Genomic DNA, 24901 nt, shown 5'->3' on the forward strand with positions numbered 1-24901 from the left:
TGTTAAGAGAGTAAATCCTGAGAATTCTCATCACAAGGAAAAAAACTTCTTCTTTTTCTTTTATTTTGTATTTATTAACATATGGGATGATGGACATTTACTAAACTTATTGGGGGTAATCATTTAATGCCATATATAAATAAAATCATTATTCTATACATCTTAAACTCATACAGTGCTTATATAAACCAAGTATATTTCAATAAAACTAGAAAGAAAAAAATATTTGGGCTTCCCTGGTAGCTTAGACAGTAAAGAATCCACCTGCAATGTGGGAGACCTGGGTTCAGCCCCTGAATTGGGAAGATCTCCTGGAGGAGGAAATGGCAACTCAAGTATTCTTCCCTGGAGAATCCCTCATGGACAGAAGAGCCTGGTGGGCTAGTGTCCATGGGGTCACAAAGAGTAGGACATGACTGAGCAACTAAGCTCAGAAAGAAAAAAAAAATTTACCTATTCTTTACATTTCATTAAAAAAAGACCCAATGACTCAAAACATAGGGAAAAGATGCAAATGCTTCACCAAAGACAGACAGAGGGTAAACAAGCATGTGTAGAGACATCCAACAGTAGGGAAATGCAGTTTAAAACTACAGTGAACTATGACTGATACATCTGTTAGAATGGCTAAAACGAGAAAGACTGATCATAACTAAGCGATGACAAAATGTGGAAGGAGCAGAAAATGTCACAAGCCCTTGGGAAACCAGTTTGGCAATTCTTAAAAAGCTAAATGTATACTGACCATATATTCTAGGCATCCCACTTCAAGGTAATTACACAAGGAATAGTAAGCACATGTAGACACAAACATATGGATACAGATATTCACAGTAGCTTTACCTGTAATAGCCAAAAACTTAATAATGCTGAGTCAAAGAAGCCAGAGCAAAAAAGAAATACATACTGTAGTATTCCATTTATATATAAATATTAAAAACGCAAATTAATCTATAGTGACAAAAAACAGATCAATAGTTACTTGGAGCAGGAAAGGATTATGAGACACAAAGAAACTTTTGGGGGGTGATGGATATGTTTATTATATTAATAGTGATGGCTTTCAGAGAAGGCAATGGCACCCCACTCCAGTACTCTTGCCTGGAAAATCCCATGGACGGAAGAGCCTAATAGGCTGCAGTCCATGGGGTCGCTAAGAGTCGGACACGACTGAGCGACTTCACTTTCACTTTTCTCTTTCCTGCATTGGAGAAAGAAATGACAACCCACTCTAGTGTTCTTGCCTGGAGAATCCCAGGGACAGGGGAGCCTGGTGGGCTTCCGTCTATGGGGTCGCACAGAGTCGGACACGACTGTAGTGACTTAGCAGCAGTGATGGCTTTACAGTATATACATATGTCACAACATATCAAAGTATACATTTAAAAAATGTGTGGGGACTTCCCTGGTGGTCCAGTGGTTAAGACTTTGAGCTTCCAATACAGGGGGAATGGGTTCTGTCCCTGGTTGGGGAAATAAGATCCCACATGCCTCAAAGCATGGCCAAAAACACAAATGAGACTTACCATATGTCAGCTATACCTTAATCAAGTTGTTGGAGAAAAAAGTGTTAAATACTTAAAAAAAATTTTTTTTTTAATTTTTAAAAAGAATTTGTCTATCTGATATTTTTTTAAGTGGGAAAGGAATCAAGGTATATTCTCCATTAGTTCTCTTTTTAAAATTTTTATTTATTTATTTATGGCTGTGCTGGGTATTCGTTGCTGGGTGGGCTTTTCTCTAGTTGCGGTGCGAGGGCTTCTCATTGTGGTGGCTTCTCTTGTTGCGGAGCACGGGCTCTAGGGCACACGGGTTTCAGTAGTTGCAGCACGTGGGCTTGGCAGTTATGGCTTCCAGGCCCTAGAGCACAGGCTCAATAGTTGTGGCCAGTATGCTTAGTTGCCCTGCGGCACATGGGATCTTCTTGGATAGGGAATCGAATCTGTGTCTCCTTTTTTTTTTCTTTAAAGTGGCTTCCTGGGTTACCCAAACATGATCTTCCTCATTCTATACGTACTCTTCCCAAGAACAAAGTTCACCAATGTGTATCAAGTTTAATTTTATTTTTAAATATTGAGACCACTGTAGAGAGTTTAAATCTAAAGCAGAAAGTTATTTATAGATTAGAGGATGAATTCACTAATCTGCAATGGCACTTCCAACTCTAAAAGTGTGTACAAGTGAGTTCATATGTGTGTATATGAGAGTGAGTGTTTGAGTGTGATACCGTGTGAGAGTATGTGAGAGTGTCTAAATGTGTGAATGTGTGTATAGTGTAAGAGATTAACTTTGGTAAGTGAGAAAGTTCTTAACTATAGTTGGCCTACAGCTTTATCCTCATATAGTCACTAATTAGGGATCTTATAGCTCCTAATTTTTAATTAACAAGAAATAAAAAAAGGATCTGAAGGAGAGAAAAATGTATTGGTGGCAGGGATAGGCCTAGGGGAAAATGAGGCAGAAACAACCAGGGGGAAAAATGTGGTGTCTACACACATTTCTACCTGCCAATGGACTTTTCTAAGACATGCACCTGACCTTCAACATAGACATATGGCAACTTCAGATTGGAGGCAACCTCAGTGAGGGTTGGGAGAAGAGGTATTTCCCACTGAGATTTTTGAACCATTCTATAAGACCATTTTCAAATATTTCTTAAAATATTAAAAAATATGCAAGCTTTAAGAAAAAAGGAAGAAGAAAAAGACAGCATTCATGTACTATAGCATCACCAAAATATACATAAAATACACGATGTATTTTTCTTGATCTTTTTTTAAACCCCAGAGGATGAGAGTATAAAAGCAGAACCTGTATGAGGTATGAAAGGTTTCCAAGATGCGTGGGTTTAATTACAAAGGATACATTTATCTCTTCTTGAACCAAAAGTTTTAAAAAGCAACAATCTCTCTGTATAGATCAATTCTTTGCAAACACTCTTATTCTAGGAATTGAGGAGCTGCTTGGTCACCATAGGAGATTTCTTCCCCAACTAGATGTAAAAATGTGTAAGAAACGATAGATCTCCTCTCCCACATTTGTTCTAAGAAGGGTCACCTGGCCTACGTGTTGGCCTGCCGGTTAATGTAGATGTTAGAATGAACGTTGTCAGCTAATTTTCCTAACAGGAGATACCTGATTGGAAGCAGGACATCTTTAAATAGCGTCTGCTGCCTGCTGAGTTTATGACTAGCTGTCTCTGTTTCTAAGAGAAAGAAAGGAGAGAGAAAATGATCTGAAAGTCATCACCAGTACTATGTAGGCTGCATTTGAAATGTGCAACAGAGTCAACCCTGACTATAGAGATAGAAACCAGTTTTTCTTAGGTTCCTAGTTGATGTCTAACAGCTCCTGAGGAGACTGTACAAATGGATTTTCCAGGGGTTGGTCCTCAATCGGCAGAATCTATTTAACAAACAGTCATACGCCCCACTCCAGTACTCTTGCCTGGAAAATCCCATGGATGGAGGAGCCTGGTGGGCTGCAGTCCATGGGGTTGCTGAGGGTTGGACATGACTGAGCAACTTCACTTTCACTTTTCACTTTCATGCACTGGAGAAGGAAATGGCAACCCACTCCAGTGTTCTTGCTTGGAGAACCCCAGGGACGGGGGAGCCTGGTGGGCTGCTATCTATGAGGTCGCACAGAGTCGGACATGACTGAAGTGACTTAGCAGCAGCATACAGTGCTTAGTAAGCACCAAGTACTATCTTTTAAATATATTTTTTATTCTGTTCATTTTTTATTTTTGGCCAGGCAGCTTGTGGGATCTCAGTTCCCCGACCATGGACTGAATACAGGCCATTGCAGTGAAAGCGCTGAGTCCTAAACACTGGACCACCAGGGAACTATGAAGTACTATTTTAAATTTTTTACCAGTAGTAACACCCATAAAGTATTATCATAATCTCCACTTTCCAGGAAACAGAGACACAGAGAGATTAACTTGTCCAAATCACACAGCCAGTAAATATGGAGCTGAAATTCAAACTCAGACTCCTGTGTGTCTATCTGAGTCTGTGCTCACGACTGCCACTCACCTATTTCTTGAGCATCTACTCTATGTTTAAAGCTAAATGGGTCTGTGTTGAGTCACAAGTTAGATATAAATTGTGGTCTTTGCCCCTCAAAGTTTTCAAATCAGTTAAGAGACAAACATTACACGGGAAGCAATTAGAAAGCCCCAGAATAACCCAATATTTCAGCTGGGAAGAAAAAAGTGGATTCCTGGAGCTGAATTAGCTGGAGGAAAGACGTGACATGAGCTTGGTAGGCGGTGAAGGTCTTCTGTGGATGGGTGAGAAGGGGTGGCAGCAGGGAGCACGGGATGTCCATACGGGAGGGGGCTGAGAAAACCCCTTTCCTGGTGAATAGGCACATGTTGGGAGTGAGGACTGAATGGAGAGGAAGGTCAGATGGGGAAGCCACCCAGGGTGAAGATCCAGGATTTCAGACTAGATAGCAGGGAGCCACTGCAAGCTCTTGAGCAGGACATGACACTGTTGGTTAAACCGGGGACACAGGCAGCATGGACACTACACGGACAGTAGAACAGTCTCACTGCAAAGCCCAAGTGGCTGGATCAACTAACCCAAGAGACCAGAGAGAGCCAAGGCCAGGCCTAGGGCAGAAGCAGGTAGTCACAGCCTATGGACTGACATTGATCGTGCATGTCCTCTGTGCCAGAGACTGGGTGAGGTGTTTTTCACGCATCATCTTGTTTAATCCTCACAACGACTGTTTGCAGATGGTAAAAACAGTCAGCTCTAAGGCATTGGCATCAGTGTTACTCCTCTAGGGACAGTGGCGTGTTAATAAAGCCATCTCAGAGAGGCAGAAATCTTACTCCACCGTCTGCCTGATGCATCAGTTCTGTGATGCATTTATCTGGTCCAGGCAAGTTTGGAGCCATACACTGTCGAGTTAACTATTTGCATGCAGCCCACAGAGAGGTCCTAGGCTGTCTGAAAGGGGTGACTGACTAGATCTGGGGTTTGGGGAGCCCCTGATTGATAGGGTAAAAGGGCCTCACACTAAGAAACTTACATTCTGGTCCAACTACATCTGGGACTTGGGGCAACTCCTTCACTCTCTCTCCCTACAATAGCAGGGTGGGAGACTTCTAAGATTTCTAAGATAGATTTCTAAGGTCTCTCCAGCTTTTTAGAGGAATGAAGTGAACTTGGGAACATCAATTAATAAGCAAGACCGTATGAGTCTGGATCTCAATAAGCAGGAAGTATTACTGCAAAGCTAAAAGACTGGAAAGACATTTTAGCTAGAATTAAACAGAAATGGACAGAATACTAGAGTCAAGAAGAAAGGAAGTGAGCAGCATTTAAAGGTTTAATTCCAAAGGAGCAAGCTTCAATGGCATAATAGTAAAAACAATCTGCCCAATGGATAAATGGGCTGCTTGGTAAGAATGTTGGCAGCCTGGACACCAAAGGGAATTTATTTATGTCCTAGTGTGTCGTATCTCAGGACTCTGACAGGTTTAGTCCTCTGCAGTGGGAGAAGGGGAGATGGTCAGGACCCTCCACTGGGGGCGGGACGAGAGAGGCCGTTCTAGCCTGTGCCACTGAACATCCGCTAGGCTGAGTCCATGCTGGCCAAGCACTCATCCAGTTAGGACTTGGCTCCCCTTGTGGTTTGACTACAAGAATAGATATCCTGCTGCTGCAGATTTTGAGTTCGTGGGAGGCAGTCTCTGTGACCAGATGGCTCTGGCACAGACAAGAGGGAGATTCTGGGTCCTCAAAGAAAAGGGACAGGCCCAGCTGGACTTACAGTGACAATACTTGACCACGGCCAGCTCCCAGCTCACCGGTGCTGCCTCCTGGGGTACAGACAGGAGGGCAGAACACAGCACAAGCAACACTTAGCAAGTACAGGGGTTCTAGGCCCCAGGCTAGGGTTTGGGAGCCTAATCATGGGACCCTATAATGTAACTAGAAGGAGAGAAACAAATAAATAATACTGGAAAGGGTGAGGCGAGGCAGGCCCAAGCTTTCCATGGTGATTCAGATATCAGCCTGACACATAAGGTGAGGGTTAGATGGGCAACAGGGTTAATAGCCAGGACAACATGCCATTCAAAACAGCTGAGAAAGTTCCTTAATAATCCACACGCTAGTGTTAGAATCATCAAGAATGCTTCAAAAAACATACTGATGGAGGAGAGGCAGACCCAAAGACATTGATTTCATTAGTCTGGGGTGGAGGGTGGGGGGCAGCAGAGGGGAGGGGCCTGGACATATATTTTTAAAAAATTCCCTGAGTAGTTTTACTGTAATTTGCTTCCAAAGGTTGAAAACCATTGGCCTGGACAGTGGTTCTTAATATATCTTTGGAGGAGTGGGAGGCAGAAAAGGCATCCAGGAAGCTTTTTCCCATTGTCCACGGCTGTCCCCTTTATCACCGTCTCAGTGAAGGGGCTGGGCCTGTTCTGATACTCCCACTGGACCATGGAGAGCCATTGGTGGGGTGGAGCCCAACGGCCTGCATTAACACTCTTCTTATGTAATATTAGATTCACACAAAAGAGTAAATATAATGTATAAGTAGGCTAAGCAGAATAATAATAAAAGACCCCCATGACCCAAGTGAAATCCTACACCTTTGTTAATACAATTGGTGTCACTGGCTCTCCTCCCTCCCCTCCTGTCCCGGGTTCCCCAAGGAGATAACCTCCTTCTTCAATGGGGACATTTTTAACAAGCAGGGGGTCCTGGGCCTCTGAGAGGGCAGGGCCTGCAGGTTGGGAGGGTGTGGAGGAGGCGGACAGGAGGATCAAGAGGATCAAGTGACCGGCTGTGAGCAAGGGAGGGCAGAGGCCGGGGAGCCAGGCAGAGCCTGCCACAGCCTCTAACAGAAGCAGAGGCGGGCAAAGCATTTGTTAAAGAAGTGCTAGAGAAATCCCTTTAGACCTAGTACAATGGAGTCCCAGATGCTCGCAGAAAAGCCAGCCTTTCAACTGTTTTGTTTTCCCAGCCCTGGCTGCTGCCACCAAATTGACAAGCATGCAATAGCTCAGGGGGTGCAGAGTTCAAGGCCCTGCAGATCTGTCGGACAAGAACAAAAAGGTGCAACTTGATCTCTCTTTCTCCATAGGCTAATCACACAAGAGAGCTTTTCCTTGGGGTTATTATTCTATTATAAACCCAGCTGCTTACAGCAAATCAACTGCTACCTCTCTTAGAAGGTACGACGTAGGTCAGCGATGATCTACCTGGGTGCACAGGCTTGGCTTGAGTGCCACAGGCTGTATGAATAATTAAACCCACACATCCCGGAGATCAGCACTGCCTCTGAGAGCATTTCTTGCCCTAGGAGACTGTCAGGAATTAGAGGTAAGAGGAAGCCAAAAAATCCAGCTGCAGGTGTACCAAAAGGAAAGAGCAATCCAAGAGTGGAGTGAGGACCAGGGCAGGAAGCCAGTCTTAGGAGGCTGGGATGTCTAAGGAAGGACTCTGGGCAGGGTCTCCTGGAGGGGTTTGGGGAGGATTGGGTCAGGGGCTGTGTTTATGGAACAGACACTTTATACGAGCTGGGGCACAAGGAGAAACATGCAAAAATTCCGACCTTGCTTAGGGGGTGGTTATAACAAAGGCCCAGTTTAGGTGACACAAGCAGTCAGACTGGCTGGGGGTCTACGGGCCTTACATTTCCTATATCTAGCACCTGGCATGCACTGGGGGTGCCTGAACCTGCAGGAACTGGGAGAAGCAGGACCTTAAATCACACAGGGGCTTTTATATGTTTTTCCAGAGGCAGCTGCTTCCATGGATGAGAAGCTTGGAAAAGATCAAAAGTTACCCACTGCCTTGTGCAAAGATGCACGTGCAAAGGTCTTCACCGGCCATAAAGAGCTGCAGGCTTTCAGAGGAAAACTCGTCACTCCTGGCTAATGAGGCCTTGGCAGATGACAATGAGGAAAAGAAGACAAAGAAGGCCAGCCTCCCCTCCCAGAGGCTAGTAGGCAGCACAGTGACAGCATGGCATCTGACTCTGGAATAAAGATTTCTCAAGGAGGGGGTGGGGGGACAGTAACCAGCAAGCTGCAGTTTTGGAGCAAGGCGGCACCCTGCACACAATTTTTGGTACACACTGCAATATAGACCGTAGCATGGATTGGTGTGGTAATCAGTTGTACTGATGATAAGTACTGGGGCCTCTCTTAGAATCCTGCTGGGAGTATCAGTTGTTACAACCAGATCGGAAAGTGATTTGGCAGCACGTTCTAAAGCTAAACATGTGTGTCTTCTATGACCGGGCACTCTCAACCCCCAGGAACATGCCCAGCAGAAATGTACACACATTTGCTAAATGATATGTACACAACATTCACAGCTGCAGCATTTGTAATAGCCCCAAACTAATGACCTTGTTGATGGTGGAATGGCTGGGTACTACATGGGCTTTTGTACAGTGGAACACTAGTAAGCAACGAAAGTGGAGTAAGTATGATGTGCCACAACATGGGTGAATTTCACAAAAATAATACTGAGCAAAGGAAGCCAACACGAGGGGACAGACGGCCTGAGTTCATTTACATAAAGCACAGTCAAAAGCAACCTATGGTGAATATACAGAAAACCACTGACATCTGCACTTTAAATAGGTGAATTGTACGGCTTGTGTATCTCAATTAAGCCCTTATTTACAAGACAAAAAGACTATGGTATTAGAAGTCAGGATAGTGGTTCTCCTTGGTGAGGAGTAGTGACTGGGGAGGGGACACAAGGGGGATTCTGGGTGCCGGCAATGTTTGGTTTCTTGATTTGGGTGCTGGTTACCAGGGTGTGTTCAGTTGTGACAATTTTTTGTATTTAGAATCTGTGCACTTCTCTATATGTCTGCTATACTTCAATAAAAATAACCAGAGGGCTTTCTGGTGGTCCAGTGGTTAAGAACCTGCCTGCCAATGCAGGGGATATGAGTTCGATCCCTGGTCCGGGAGGATTCCACACGCTGCAGGGCAGCTAAGCCCATGCACCACAACTACTGAGCCCACGTGCCGTAACTGCTGAAGGCTGTGCACCTGGAGCCCATGCTCCACAGCAAGAGAAGCCACCGCAGTGAGAAGCCTGGGCACCACACTAGAGAGCAGCCCCCACTCGCTGAAACAGAGAAAGCCTGCACACAGCAACAAAGACTCAGTGCAGGAAAAAAAAACTTAAAAAAAATTTAAAAATTAACCACAAACAAAGCAGGCCTGGCCTGGCAGGGCTCAAGTGCATCGACATGGTGAGCTGAAAGTGCTCACTCACTTCAGAAAAGCCCTGTCTGCCACCTGGGTCCCCTTGTGAGGACCCTGCTAGTTTGTATGAGGATGGGGATCCCCATTTCATGACTGAGGCATCACCTGCATGGCCCCAGAGTTATTCTCAGAGAAGAAACTAGGGAGGGTTCACAAAACACTTCTCTTCCCTGGGCTTGGCTCCAGTGGGCAGCTGTGGCCTGGGATATCATCCTCGCCTCAGCACAGGCTGGGCTATGGCCACTGTGACTCCTCACAGCTCAGCCTTCAGGGGTCTGATCTGCTGCTCCCGGACTGGGAACGAGGCATATCCTCAGGGAGATCTTCAGGGCCACTTGCTTGAGGTGGGCTAGCCTGTAATGTTGCAACTCCAAGGCCACTCCAAGGCCTGCCCCAACCTGGCTCTTCAGGGTGGGTTTGGGGAGCACCAGCAGGAGGAGCACTGAAGCCCCCAGGAATATGGATCCCAGAGAGAGCACCGAGCATGGGAGAGGGGCTCCCTGAGGACCCCAGAGAGAACAGAGGCGAGATTTTAGGGTACAGGGCCACTGGGGATTTGCAGCAGTGGGCCAAAGTAGGACATAAGACTTTAGCCACTGAGCCAGTGGCCAGTGGACTCCTTTTATCCAGGGAACATTAGAGGCTAAGTCCTTTATAGATCAGATTGTACCAAGGGCTGCTGCTGAGGCGAGGGACTTCTGGCCCTTGAGATTCTGATTCAATTCTGCATTTGAAAAAAATCTTCATAGATGAATCTGATGCATAGTTGGATGTAGAGACCCACATGGATAAATATCAATCACTTATTCATTCAACAAACATTTACTGGTCAGCTACTCTAATTCTAGGTCAGGGTCAGGCTCTAGAAACACAGAAGAATACGGTCAGGCCTTGCCCTTAAGGAGCCCATAGTCTGAGCTTCAGAAAGAAGCCTGCATGTGACAGATAATTACAATGCAGAGATGACAGCAATGACAGGATTTTGGAGCACAGACAAATGGTGAAAAAAACCTATTTGTGATGCTTTTGAGAAAATGTAATTTCGTCCTGATTCGTTTGTTTCACAGGTCTGAATTTTTGTATTTTGCATGGAAGCAGCTCAAGCCCAGCTCAGTAATTCTTAAATATTGTCCATGATAATTCACTCTGGAAAGAGGGCCCACCACCAGTGGTTTTCAAGCTGTTTTTAAAAAATAACAAGCTAGGAAAGATAATCGAAGATAGCTAACTATGTCTGTTTCATAATTTCTACCATTAAAATCATCTAGAAGAAGCATATCTATTTTTCACAACTTGGGGGAAATTAATTTAGCTTATCATACATAAAGGAGTACATTAGACCAACCCCCTCCGCCTCCCTCACCATACATGCACAATAACAAGCACCAGCTAATCCTCCTCTTCCTCTAGATCGGCACTACATGATATAAGAACATAAAAATAAAATCAGTTCCTGGCCTCGGTACCTCACTTAAGTGATGTGATTGGCAAAATGGGCCTAAATGCCTCCTTTTCCCATAATCATGGAAATCTATGACATTTAGCCCCAAATTTCCTGTTTTAGTTGCACAGTGGCCCTTTTCAAGGCCAAATTTCTTCTTTGAGCAATACAGTGGGAGCACCCTGTTCATCAGGGTCCAGCCTAGAGCAGGCCCAGAAACAGAGGAAGCCACTGAGAAAGCACCTTCAGCACCCAGAAGCATTATTACCTTGGTCCCATGGTAGAAGTCGTCCACGCACGTGGCATTCATGAAGGTCTGGTGGAAGTGGGTGCTGGTGTCGATGCCTCCAGGGATCACCAGCTTCCCCGTGGCATCAATCACTTTGGCCCCTCCAGGGATCATGAGTTCACGGCCCACTTGCTGGATGATGCCATTCTCGATGTAGACATCAGCCTCGTGGGTGCAGTCATCGTTCACAACCTTGCCTCCCTTGATGAGAATCCGCACGCTGGCTGAATTGGCAAGCATGTTCCTGTGAAAGGTGAGAGGGGGGCATTGGTCAAAGTCAAAGTTCCTTTTCATGGTCACCAAGGTCCCACCCCTTCCTGTGAGAGCCCAAAATAAATGGGCAGAGTTGAGGGAGCAGGGATGGGGAAGCAGTTTCTCCATAGCCTGAGAACACTGGTCCTACAGCCAGCTGGGGTCACAGGCCTCCCGCTAACCTCACAGCAGGACTACTTGGGAATCATGACACTGCAGCAATTAAGGTGAAGCTAGAACCCAGAGAAACATCGGTTTTCAGCTTCTTAAGATGTTGTGGGGATTGTAAAGAATTTTCATATCTCTTGTCTCATTTTGGGCTTCCCTGGAGGCTCAGACTGTAAAGAATCCACCTGCAATGTGGGAGACCTGGGTTCTCATTTTATTGCTACAACAGTCCAAGAAGTGGCATTTCACAGATGAGAAAACTGAAATTGCTATTAAGGAATTTATGGCTACTAACTAGCCAAGTCAAACCCAGAGGTCTTACATGAGGAATGTCCCCACTAAACCATATATGGTCCTGGAGATATTGGAGGCTCCCGGGGCGTGTCTCAGAGGGCCAAATTCTCCAAGTCTCACAGCTGTTTGATTCATGCCATTCTTCAGATGGATTCTGCTGCAGTTCACCCTCCTGTGTTTGTGTTAAGAAGCCCACTACCACACTGAAGCTCCCTAGATGACTGCATATTGATAAACTCATCCGAGGAGCTTTTGAAAGCATCCATGCTCAAGCTCCACCACTGAAGACTCAGCTTTATTTGGTTCAGGCTGTGCCCCCAGAATCCGTTTTTCAAAAGCCACAGACCTCTACCATACACTTAAAGAATTAACACCAATCCCTTCCAGAAAATAGAGAAGGAAACCTTCCCAAGTCATTTTATGAAGTCAGTATTACCCTGATACCAAAGATAGACAAAGACAGTACCAAAAAAAAAAAAAAAAAAAAAAAAAAAAACCTCTAAAGTGATACTCCTCATGAATGTAGATACAAAAATTTCTAACAAACCTCAGCAAACAGAATTTAGCAATATGTAAAAGAATTCAAAAATCCCACCCATGTAAATGGGATTACCTCCAGGGATACAAATCTTGCTCAATTTTTGAAAATCAATCAGTGTAATCCACCATATTAACAGGCTAAAGAAGAAAAATCACACAATCATATCAGTTGATACAGAAAAAGCATTTGACAAAATACAACACCCATTTATGATGAAGACTCTCAGGAAAGTAGGAATAGACATTAACTTCCTCAAGTTGATAAAGAGCATCAACAAAAACCTGTAGCTAAAACCAGAATTAATGACGAAAGACTGAACATTTTCCCTGCTAAACTGGGAATAAGCCAAGGATGTCTACTCTTACCACTATTATTCAATAGAGAAAGTCCTAGCTAGCAATATGACAAAAGAAAATGAGATGAAAGACACAGCAATTGAAAAATTAAAAAGTTGTTCTTATTTGCAGGTGACGTGATAGGGGCTATGCAGAAAATCCCAAAAGAATCTACAAAAAAATCTACTAGAACAAATAAGTGAATTCAGCAAGGTCACAAGGTATAAGATCAACATAGAAAAAGCTATTGTTTTTCTATATACTAGCAATGAACACATAGATGCTCAAGAAAATTGAAATACTTAGGCACAAATCTAAGAATGCATATAGGATTTGTATGCTGAAAAGTACAAAATGCTGGTGAAAGAAATCAAAGATCTAAATAAGTGGAGAGACATTCTATGTTCATGGATTGGAAGACTTAACATAGAAAAGATGTCGATTCTCCCCTAATTGATACACATGTTTAATGCAGGTTGATTTCGGCAACTCTCTTGACTATTCGGTATCCGAATAGAAACTATTTTCATTTAGATTTAGAAAATATAAATCTGACCAAGCAGAGGAAGATATACCTCCCTCCCACAGTGACACTGCAACGTCATTGTGGGCTCAAAGAAAGCCGACATTTTTACTCAGTAAACTTATTCTTAAGGATCCAATCAATTGTCCCCTCTTCTAAGAAGCTTTCCCTGACTCCCTCAGTACCTTCACTGACTTCATGGCACTGGAATCTGTCTCCACCTCTGCACTAAGTCCTCAAAGTCAAAGGCATAGCAGTGAGCACTGTATCTGCCCAATCCTCACCCCCAGCATCCAGTACAGGAAATTCAAACTGCGGAAAAAAAAAAAAAAAGAATGAATGGCCGCCTCTATTGATACTTGTGCACCCAACAATCAAATGGTTTAAAACAGTAGGCCAATTCCACGTTTGTTGTCTGGGACATTTGGCAACTCTGTATATAGGATAATGCTCAACTTTGATCCCTCTTCCAATGCAGCACATCACTGTGAACAGAGCAAAGAAAGCGACACACTATCTCTCATCCTCATCATTTTATTTTGCCTGCCAGCAGCCAAGGTATAGGAAGCCTGTGTCCCAGGATGAAAGGTCTTACAATCTGCTGAAGGAATAACTCTTGCAAGGGAATAAGTCAGCTAGTTGGAGAGTTTAGCCTGCTCTCCTGAACTCACTTGGCTAGGCAGTTGTTTTTTGTTTGTTTTGTTTTTTTTGTCAAATTGACCAGGCTGGAGTGCATGGAATCTCCACACCAAGAAAGTTTACAGTCTGAATTCAGCTTAGACTGTCAGGTCCTTCTGCTGTTAGGAGAGGCTGGTCCACTGGGGTCTGCTGCTGGGAGATGCTGGGAAATAAGACAGGTGGCTGGGAGTAAGCCTCCTTTCCTTACATTGTCTCCCATGAACATCTGGCCCCTGCCAGGCATCCTTCTGACCTTTGGGGAGAAGGGATCCCTCCCCTAGTGTGGAAGGAACTGGGTAGAGAGAGTGGGGAGGAATCGGGGAGGCCAGAGGGGCCAGAGGGGAGACTGGGACTGTCACAACAAGCCTGTTGTCTGAAGCTGGAATAAAGCTGACATACGTCAGGAGAACTTTTGTCCTAAAATTTAAAAACTGGAATTTTAATTTAATACACAATAATCAGGAAATGAATTTGGTTCTTAGGTGATGGACAAAACCTTTCTGGCCGAAGGAAGCCCAGAAAGCCTTCAGAGATGCAATCTCTTTCTTCCAAGGCCAGAAGTGACCACAAAAGGAGAGATGCAAGTTCTCAGCGAGAAATAATGGTGATAAGACACATACAATCCTCTGTGCAAATATATAATCCTCACCTTTAAAAAGAACTTTAAGTAAGTTATGAAATTTAAGAAATTTATGCTGGGAAATTGCTGCCCAGTCATTATGTCAGCATGGTAAATGAGAATATTGATTTGCTTATTAATCCACAGCACATACTCATGGCACACACCTGGAGGGTGGAGACCCTGGAAGAGTGATGTGATAATGATTTACCGGGGTTTCTTGTCTGAGCTGTGATGCTGGAATCATCATAAGCCAAGGGCGTCTTCTTCAATAGTAACAGTAGTAACAAGGCTCTTAGTAAGCTAACACCCTGTGCCTGGAATTTAATTCACACAGCAGCCCCAAGAAGTAAGAACAAGGCGGGAGGTATTAGCCCTATTTTAAGAGAAGGAAACAGACGTTTTGAAATAACAGGTAACCCATCAGAGCTCATACAACTCCAGGGTCTGGGACTTACAGGGAAGGTTATCAGAGTTACTCTGGGTAGAAGAGTTTCAGATGATTTTTATGTTCTTGACAGTTTTTTATATTTTTCAAATTTTATACATTAAACTTGTATTACCTTTTAAAATATAAAAAGTTGTGTTAAGAAGGTTTTTTAAGCTACAAAGAAGCCAGAAAGAATCCAACTTGATGCTTCACTAATGTCCAGTGGGCTCAGTCCCTCCCTCTGCCATCCTCTATGTGAGGAGATGACAAAAAGACCTGCTCCTAACAGCTGTACCTGAATCCTTCTCTAGAACACTTGGGCTGCCACCATGACTCACCTTATCATTTTCCACTTCTTTGTTGGAAATCCCTGAAGGCTAACCAGGCTCTGAAGAGGCTGGGTACCTGCAAATCTGGGGAGTCCTGCAGCCTCTCTGGTTGGGGGATCCCATTCACAGAAGCCTGCTTTAGTCCTGGAACTCCGGACTGGACTGGACTCCTAGGACTACCTTAGAGGAAACTCATTCTCAGAATTTAGAGGATTCTAATAATGATCTAAACAATTAGCAAACATCTATATACTGGACCCTTCCCAATGCCCACCATTTACATTATCTTATTTGATTCTTACAATGCCCTGAGATAGATACTCTTATTGCCCCCAGTTTTACCATAAAGAAACTGATGCTTAGAAAAGTTAAAGGAACTTCTTCAAAGTCACACAGCTAGTTTATAACAGAGTAGGGTTTGAAAGCCAGTCAATCATTTTTAGAGCAGTTATGAACTGAATGCTTGTGTCCTCCCAAAATTCATGTGCTGAAGTTCTAACTTCCAGAGTGGCTATATTAGAAGATGAGGCCTTTAAGGAAGTTTTTAAGGATAAATGAAGCCATAAGGGTGGAGCCCTGATCAAATAGGATTAGTGTCCTCGTAAGATGAAACATCAGAGAGCTCCCCCTCTCTCCCCTACCCACTTTCACCCCCATAAACTGTGCTTATGCCCAGAAGAAAGGTCATGTGAGGACACAGCTAGAAGGCAGCCAGAAAGAGTCCTCACCAGAAACCAAGCCTGTAAATAATGGCTTCAGTGTAAATAGTGGCCCGACTGATGGGTCTGATTGGCACAGAACTGTCAGCTCCCTCCAACCCTCTGGCAGACTTACAGCTTCAGATTGGGGGGTGTAGTCATCACAGCTACCTGAAAATCTTCAGTGTTTTGGGGGTTACCAAGCCTTGGAACACTCCAGTCCTAGACTGGTGTGTTTGGATAATAATATAGCACAGTTGCTTAAAGTTCCCTGCCCAAGGTGTTTGGGGAGAATATCTTTTTAAAATGAATATTTGTGTGCATGAAAATATTCTATAACTTCATTCCTCCCCAGTGTCAAGCACTGGAGATAACTCTGAAAGGACACAGGCCTTGCTCTCAAGAAACCCAGTCTTGGGACCTCCCTGGTGGTCCGGTGGCAAACACTTCATGCTCTTGAGTTCTGTCCCTGGTCAGGGAACTAGATCCCACATGCTACAACTAAAACCCAGCACAGCCAAATAAGTAAATAGTATTTAAAAAAAAAAAAAAGAAAGAAACTCAGTCTAGTGAGTGAGAGAGACACAAATAATTGCATTACCAAGTGCTAAAGTGTCAAGGGGACATTTTTTGCCTAAAGACATTAAATCTAACTTGATTTAGACTAGGTGTCTCTCACCAGGTACCAGATGCCAGAGCTGTGACTGGGTGAGACCAGCAGGTTGGTGATGGGAGGAGTGTCTTTTGTTACACCAGTGTCCTCCCACACATTTCCACATTTCCAAATGGTCTGCATCACCAAGATGTCTCATTCCTCCTGATCCCCCCTTGTTGTTGACTTGTGTGATGGTTGACATTCATTATGCTTCTCACCTCCTCCAGTAACCTCATTAGCACCTCATTCCTAGAGTTTTCCCTGCTAGTCTTTGCTAAAAGAAAGACATACTGGCATCTTTTCCCACAGTGTCCCTGCTGTCTGTGCGTGTACCATGTGTGTATGTACATAACAAAGTGAGGGTGTGTGTGAATGGGGAGATACCTCGGACCTCCTAGGAGAGTCCCCCTAAAGAGAAAGGATTTGAACACAGTTGTTGAAACTCATGCTTTTAAACAGTGCAAATACTACAGGCCATGATGGTCTTTCCCTCTTCTCTAGTGGGGCAGCATATTCAGAGAACATCCTTATCAATGGTCATGGTCAAAAAGGTCAGGATTGGTTTTACTCATTTATGATGCTTTGAGTCACTGATTTGATTCTAAAACCTGACTCTTTGTGACCCTATGGACTGTAGCCTGCCAGGCTCCTCTATCCATGGGATTCTCCAGGTAAGAATACTGGAGTGAGTTGCCATACCCTCCTCCAGGGGATCTTCCTGACCCAGGGATTGAACCCTCTTATGTCTTGTGCATTGGCAGGTGGGTTCTTTACCACTAGCACCAACCTGGGAAGCCCCATAACTGCATATATAGAACCAGTCTGGCCCACTGGCTTATTACACGCTGTGGACTGAATGTTTAGGCTCACCTCTCCCACATTCATATGTTGAAGCCTTAATCCCAACGTAATGGTATTTGGAGCTGGGGTCTTTGGGAGCTACTTAGGTCATGACGATCTTGTAGTTTCCTAATAAGAAGACACACAAGAGATCTCTCTTTCTGCCATATGAAGACACAGAGAGAAGACTGTCCACAGGCAAGAAACTCTCTCACCAGGAACTGAACTGGCTGGCACATTGATCTATCTTGGACTCCTCGGCCTTCAGAGCTATGAGGAAGGAGTTTCCGTTGCTCAAGGCACCCAGTCTCTGGTATTCTTATTATAGCAGCTCAAGCTGACTAAGATACCACATTAGATAGCAATAAACATTATAGTCAAATCATCATTAAGTAACAACTGGGCCTTAAAATACACCTCCTTTAAAGATTTCTGGTTATATCCTACACTCCCATGGGTTTAACCAAAAACTGATCATCCAGCTCTTCTGTCTATTCAAACAAAAACATTCAAATCGCATCTCTGTCCTCCCAGGAAGAAATGGGGGAAAACACCAGATAGTTAAATACTATTAGAAAAAATAATTCAGGGGTATGAAATTCTAGAGCTGCACAGATTTATCAAGTGGACCCTGACTTTCTCTCCAGTGCTGGACTTTACCAACAGGGACCTTGAATCGCAGGGAACCAGTCCAGGACTAAAGGGATGGTGTTTTGCTACAAATATCAGAGATCTTAAGAATCTTACAGTATATTCAGGGAAGCAATGATGCCTTCCTCAGAAAGACAGTGGATATCTCCAATATGCAAAGATTTATCCAAGTGTACACAGCTCATATCTCCCCAGTTTCCTGGCCCTTATGTTCTTGAACCAGTAGTGGGTCAGAGTTAAGGTGATGTGCTGGCTGGGGAAAGAGGGACTTCCGGGTGGGGAGGGAAAACGCTATGAGCTAGGAGCCGAGTCTTAAGAAAGCTTCTTCGTGTTTAAAATAGTAACAATTATTGCTATCTGCTCTCCCACAACCGTCTTGCGGGATGACAGTAAATTTCCTGCACTGCCCACCTTCCTGCCATTTTTACTGTCATTGAGCAGCTCCAGCAAAGAAATGCATGGTTGGGTGAGGGGTGCGGGGGCACTTTGCCAAGTGGACAGTCAAGGTTACAGCAGCTCTGCTTCTCATTCATGAAATGCACACACCCTACACTCCTAGAAGGTGCACAGTGTAAGTCCTGCCAAGGAAATGCCAACCCCAACGCTGCGTTTGGAATTGCCTGCTTCTGTCAACACCTTCCACAGTTCCCCGAGCCTGCAGGGAGGTGTGAGACGAGGAGAGCAGCAGTCTGTCCAGCACAGCTGCCTCCTGCCAGCCGCTCAGCCGGCGGAAGCTGAGCGGCTCCAGCTCTCAGCACAAACGTCCGAGCCAAAAGACACCGCAAAGGGACACTTCTTACAGGAAGACCTTGAAACTAACCCAACAGGTATTGGTTTAAGATGTATATTCCCTCTTAACAGGCATTGGTTGAAGACTCACATTTCCCCTTTGGGTAGAAGCCACAGGAAACCATGTGATCTTTAGAGACAATTGGTCACTGTGATAGCCAGTAATATACAAGAGCTACACAACTGCCCTGTGACATGAAGGTCCTGGGCATTTAAGCTGACCCTAAGAACAACCTGGGGTGGAAGCTGGAAGGGCGGTGAAGCCACTCAGGTCACGGGGGACATGCTGAACAGCAATGGCTGGTCCCTTGCTCCAAGCTGATAACATTTGTTATAGGATCAAAAGGTAATATAAGTTAGGGGTTTGGGAAAGAAAAGAAAACCATGCAGCTATTTTTCTTCTTCTGATCAGCACATGGGGAAGAGAAACAGAGTAATGAGAGAGCCATCCCTGGAGGGGTGTTTGTGCTCAGTGCATCCTGGGATGATTCCGAAAGAGGATTCTCTTGGCGTTGAAAAATGAGAACAAATTAATGATTCAACACAGCATAAAAACCAAAAAGGGAAGTTTGAGGTGAGTGGGAAACAGCTAAGTGTTTACATTAATAAATTTGATTTTTAAAAAAAGTAAATTGCTTTCTACATAGTAAAGCACCAAACAATTCTTGACTAATATTAAAGTGCAGTGTAATTTTATAACTAATTCTTAACTGGCTTTATAAATTCTTGAGTAGATCTTAAACAATTTTATAACCTACGTGTAAGGTATTAATATAAATAATAATGACACAAACACCAGTGAACTCAGCATAGTCATTACCATTCATCCTGGTACCTCCTTCATCGCAGCTCACATCCCCCTCCTCAGAGGTAACTACTCTAGTGGATTTGTATGAACTAATGACTAATAACAATTAAGTGACAAGTAACAAAAAAAGGACAAGATCACAGATGTTCCCACCCCATGACTACCTCTCCCCATATCCCACAGTCATGCTTCACCTACTTCTGACTGCTTCCTTTACCACCTAGTTCTCTGCTTGAAGCAGAAATCAGAGAACCTCCACTATGCTAATAACAAAGGAGTGAGGCATTTCAGGGCTTCCCAGGTGGCTCAGTGGGTAAAGAATCTGCCTGTAATGCAGGAGATTCAGGAGAAGTGGGTCCGATTCCTGGGTCAGGAAGATTCCCGGAGGGTATGGCAACCCACTTGAGTATTCCTGCCTAGAAAATTTCACGGACAGAGGAGCCTGGCAGGCTCCAGCCCATGGGGTCACAAATAGTTGGACATGACTGAAGTGACTGAGCATGCACACATGGGGCATTTTAACATCATCCAAAGGCCCACTGGACCATTCCGCTGAGTTGTCCCAAGGCAGCATCAATCAGTTCAAAACCAACTGCACTGTCCCCATCACCCATCCAGAAATATGGGACTTCTCCTGGATTCCTCTCCAACCTAGGCCAGTATCAGAAGGGCTGGTGTGCACCTTGGAGCTTTGTGAGAAATATTTTGCGGGATTCTGGAAGTAGAAGCCAACCATGGGGAGAAGAACTGGGAAAGGTAAAAGGGCAGGTCCTCCATCTCTCATCTGGGGCTCATCAAAGACTAGTGGGGACCTGGAGGCTGGGTCCTCCAGGCCTGGACAGGAAGAAGAGCTAGTGAGGCTGAGGGGTAGCCAGGGAGGGCAGAGGCTAGAGTGGTTATGGCCGATGTTACCCCCCTCCCTTCAGCCGAGACACAGTGGATCCTGCATCCAATAGCAACACACTCTTTCTGCATCTAACTGGCCAGGCAGAAGTTGCTAACACCCCAGGGGCTCTATAACCCAAGGGCTGAGCAGGATCTAGGTTCTGGGTGGCAGGTGCCAGCTGGCCCAGGATGTTTGTAACTGGGGACCATGAAGCATCTGCATCTGGAATACTGCCACCACCTTGGTCACCATGTTGTAGAGAAGGTAGTGTGGGACAGGTAGGACAGGACAGGGCAAGACTACAGGTGAGAGCCCAGCACCAGGGCAGCCTCTTCAGTAAGCAGTCTGTCAAGTGATGGATGTGAATGTGGTGACCGAGGAAGGGCTTGCTCCTGAGAAAGTGTGAATTACCAGCTTAGACCAGGAAGGTGCCATGAGTGGAGCCCAAGGGCGAGCCTGGCTTCTGGGAAGGCATATATGAATCCACCAGGGGTGAGTCCTTAACAAGCTAAGATCAAGTAAGTGCTTTTAATCCCATAGGTTCATCAGCCCAGCCTGGCCCTGCGGGGTGGGCTTACTGATCAAGCACCATGAGGGCAAAAGTGAAATTCCAAAGGATTAGCCATGAGAGGGTGGTAAGAAATGGAGCTGCAGGCCACTTGTTCAATGAGATTAGCTACGAGAATTGAGCAGTTGTTAGAAGGCAAAGCCGAGTGCGCATGTGAGTGTGTGTATTGCTGATCCAGGATGGGCTTCTCCGTGTGCCTGCTGTGAGCATCCTGGCCTGGCATGACCAGTCTTTGCATTTGGGCAACAACCCAGCTCCTTTTAGGCACCCACTGACTCACTGAGGTCAGGCAGCTCATGTGAGATCCTGGGAGGATGAACACCAGCAAACACCAGTAAGTATATGTAAAATCTCCCTTCCATGAGCCCAGCTGCTCCAGGGCCCTGGAAGAAGGGCAGAGGAAGGGGCGCACACACTGGAGACATGACTTCCTGCCTCCTGATTGAGGCTTTAGCCAGAGAACACCTGGTTCTTCACGACCAGTAGAGTCACCACTGCCACTGCCACCCTCCGGCTCTGGTCGCCCCTCTCCAGCAGATTCCTCAGCCCTGCTGTGCTGTCCATGCTCTCTCCAGCTGTCTCCAGTCCCCAGAAATAATTCCATCAGCTCCCGTGGAAGGACAGCAGCTGCAGCTTAAGGGTGTCCAGTGGCCCACAGAGTGGCTGCTGCCTAGAACGCCAGCCAAATGGCAGAGAGGGCCAGGTCCATGGCCAGAAGAAGGGGGCAGTGCGTTTCTCACTGAGACCAAGATTCTCAGATGGTGGATGGGAAAGACAAACAGAGCAAAGGAATGAGTTTTCCCAACTGTAACAGCATCACAGACCTGGGCTACCCAATAAAGTCTGGATTTTGCAAACAAATAGAGCAGGAAAATAAAAATGCTTTTTTCTCTTTTAAATTGAAAATGAGTATGAACTAACCACAGCCACATACAATGTCTTGAAAACAATATAATTGAAGAAAAGAAGGAAAGAAGCAAGACACATAGAGTAAGGTCACTTAATATCCAAAAACAGGCAAAAATGATTTATAGGCATATAGTAGTAGAATCCTTCCCAAGTGGTGCTAGCGATGAAGAATCCACCTGCCAATGCAGGACATGCAGGAGATGCTGGTTCTATCCCTGGGTGGGGAAGAACTGGAGAAGGGGCTGTATGTGGAGACAACCACAAGCTTTCTTGAGAGCTATAAATACTCTAGTCTTTTACTAGGGTGGGAACTAAGACGATTTAAATTATTCTTTAAACTGTCCATGTATTTTCTGTGCTCTTCTGGATGTATCTCACAAAATATTTAAAAATTAAAAAAAACCAAACTGAACTGCATGCTAGTACACAAAAATGATATATCAAGCATTATTACAACTGGGTGAAAATATACATACAAAAAATAGACCAGATGAAAATAAACAACAAGGTTTGTTATGGGATTACCCGTGATTTTCCCCTTCTAATTTTTCAAATTTTCTATATAATATCATATTAATTTTATAATGAAAAATAAATGATAATTTAAAACAACATCCTTCTATATTGTTTGAAAAAAAATTGACATAAGGTGAAAAAGTTCCTCTTTTTAGGAAGTCTTGCCATCAACCTGCCACCTTCTGCCACCTAAAGCCTAAAATGACCAGGCTTTAGGACAAACCAGTCTCCTCCTTTATTTTGACTCTTAAGTAGATTCAGAAGGACATACACTTCTTTTCTCTGACTCCTTTAATGAGGAGTCAGATATTCCATCTTGAGCTTAAAATGTGCTTCCAGCCCTCTCTCCCAAATGTGATGCTTTTACCAGCCACTGAATCACACCATTAGTGCTTCCGCTCAATCAATGAGCTCGCCTCTCCCATGCCTGCTTCTGCCAGCTGCCTTCTCATGGACCCAACTCATCAGCATCATGAGGCAAATGGATATTTCTACCCGATCCAGAATTCCTGGAGCCTGAGAAGAAAATCTCATCAGTGTTTGTGAACATGAGTGACTAATGGAATCCAACTTTGCAGAGATGGGCACAGTAGGGTGGGTGAGCCCCCGCAAGCTTACCAACTGCCGGAGACTAGCTCACATGGGTGAAACAGCTGGGCACTTGTGGGAAGCACCTTGCACTAGGAGTGTTGGGCCAAGTGGGCATACTTAGGGGACTAAAAGAAAGAACTAGGGCTGAACATGACCAACTTCCCCTTGACGGGGGCAGCGATCCCCTTGATTGTGTCCTCATTTCAGAGACCTGTTTAAGGGACCAGCAACTGAGACTGAGTGCGACACAAACGAGGCTGGGAGGGTATGAAGAAGAGATGGAGTCGGGAATGGATAGAGCAGTGCCACAAGTACCAAACTTGGGTTTGTCCCTCTGGCTGTGTGACTGTGGGCACATCCTTCACTGCTCCAAGCCCTTCTTCCCAGCTGTAAAGTGGCGATCAGCACCACCCACACGCCAGCGCTATTAAGCTCTTTTTGTGTCAGGCTCACACACAATTTCATATAAATCTTACAACAACCCTATGAGGTCATTAAACATTATCATCCCCATTTTATGGCGCAGGAAATTGGGTTGGAATTCAAATGGACTAGACTGGAGTGCCTTGAAAGCAAAGCCTATACCTTATTTTATCCTTCCCAGGGCTTGGGACGCAGAGTGGGCTCATTAAAAGTCAGTTGAAGGAAAGCAGGAGGACTGGTCATACGAGATAGTGGTGGGAAAGCATTTTACAAGTACGAAGTGTTAGCCACAGGAACCAGCTGCTAGTGATGGCAAGGAAGGGTCTCAAAAGAGAGTTCTGTGATGGTTGTGAGGGTGTTTGGTGCAAGCCTAGGGACAGAAGAACAAAGCAGGCATTCTTTGGGATGAAAAAAATGACAAGAGGCAGAAGCAAGCAAGGATGGGCTGGGAATGGCACTTGGGGAACTGCCTTGGGGCCAAGAGGTTAGGTGGGAATGAGGAAGCAGCTTGGAGAGCCAGGGTGTGAAGTCACAGAGTGTAGAGCAAGAGGCTCTGGCTTCTGAACGAGATCTGGGGGGTCTGGGGGGCCCTGAAGCCTTCAGAGAAGGATGCCAAATACAGTTGGGGGATAGAACCATGATGTGGGGGCTGGTCTTCCTGCTTCTTACCTGTCACAGCCTAAATGGAGGCTAGGAGAACAGCGACAGTGGTGGTGACTTTGGCATGAGGATGCAGTAGGTTAATTACAAGATGCTCACAGAATAGAAAAGGAAGGAGCAGAGCTCGGAAAGGACCAAATGCTGGGTCTCTGGAGGAAAAGGCAAACAGAGTGGGGACGACAGTAAGAATGGCAGCCTGGGCAGACAGAGCGAGCAGAGAGCTGTGGACAGATGGAGCCCAGCTGTCAGGGCACGCCCGTGCTTTGTGGAAACACACTAATAAACAGTGATTTACGCCGCTCTCTCCAGGAATCTCTTAGATCAGTCAGAAGATGGCCACTGACCCAACCACCCAAGGTAAGGAGGTGGAGGAGCCCAGAGTGTGAGTTTATATTTACTGAGTGCTGATGCTGGCAAAGACTGAAGGCAGAAGGAGAAGAGGGTGACAGAGGATGAGATGGTTGGATGGAATCACCGATTCAGTGGACATGAACTTGGGCAAATTCTGGGAGATGGCGAAGGACAGGGAAGCCTGGCATGCAGCAGTCCATGGGGTTGCAAAGGGTCGGACATGACTTGGTGACTGAACAGCAACAATAGTACTATGTGTCAGGGGCCGTGAAGGCTCTTAGCACGGGGCATTTAATTAAAACGATGTCACACTTGTCCTTGGAGGTCATAGGCTACCTCCCTAGACAGACTGGAGGGGATGATTAGCCTAGGTGACACAGCTTCATGGAAAGGAA

At 45.1% G+C, this 24901-nt stretch overlaps 1 protein-coding gene across 2 annotated transcripts in view; it reads right to left on the bottom strand.

The window, feature by feature from the left end:
• The window catches only part of DPYSL5 (dihydropyrimidinase like 5), an 89353-nt gene that overhangs the window by 41180 nt on the left and 23272 nt on the right, over nt 1-24901 (bottom strand). The window contains exons 2-3 of one of the 2 annotated variants that reach the window (XM_070798985.1): nt 13291-13417; nt 10972-11236 (exon numbers count right to left, since the gene is read on the bottom strand). In XM_070798985.1, coding sequence (XP_070655086.1) covers nt 10972-11232 — 261 coding nt within the window. In that variant the 5' untranslated portion in view covers nt 11233-11236; nt 13291-13417. The remainder of the gene's footprint in view (nt 1-10971; nt 11237-13290; nt 13418-24901) is intronic. The other variant, XM_070798984.1, reaches the window with a different exon arrangement.

This window comes from Bos indicus, chromosome 11 (genome assembly GCF_029378745.1).
Source record: "Bos indicus isolate NIAB-ARS_2022 breed Sahiwal x Tharparkar chromosome 11, NIAB-ARS_B.indTharparkar_mat_pri_1.0, whole genome shotgun sequence".
NCBI classification, from domain to species: Eukaryota; Metazoa; Chordata; class Mammalia; order Artiodactyla; family Bovidae; genus Bos; species Bos indicus.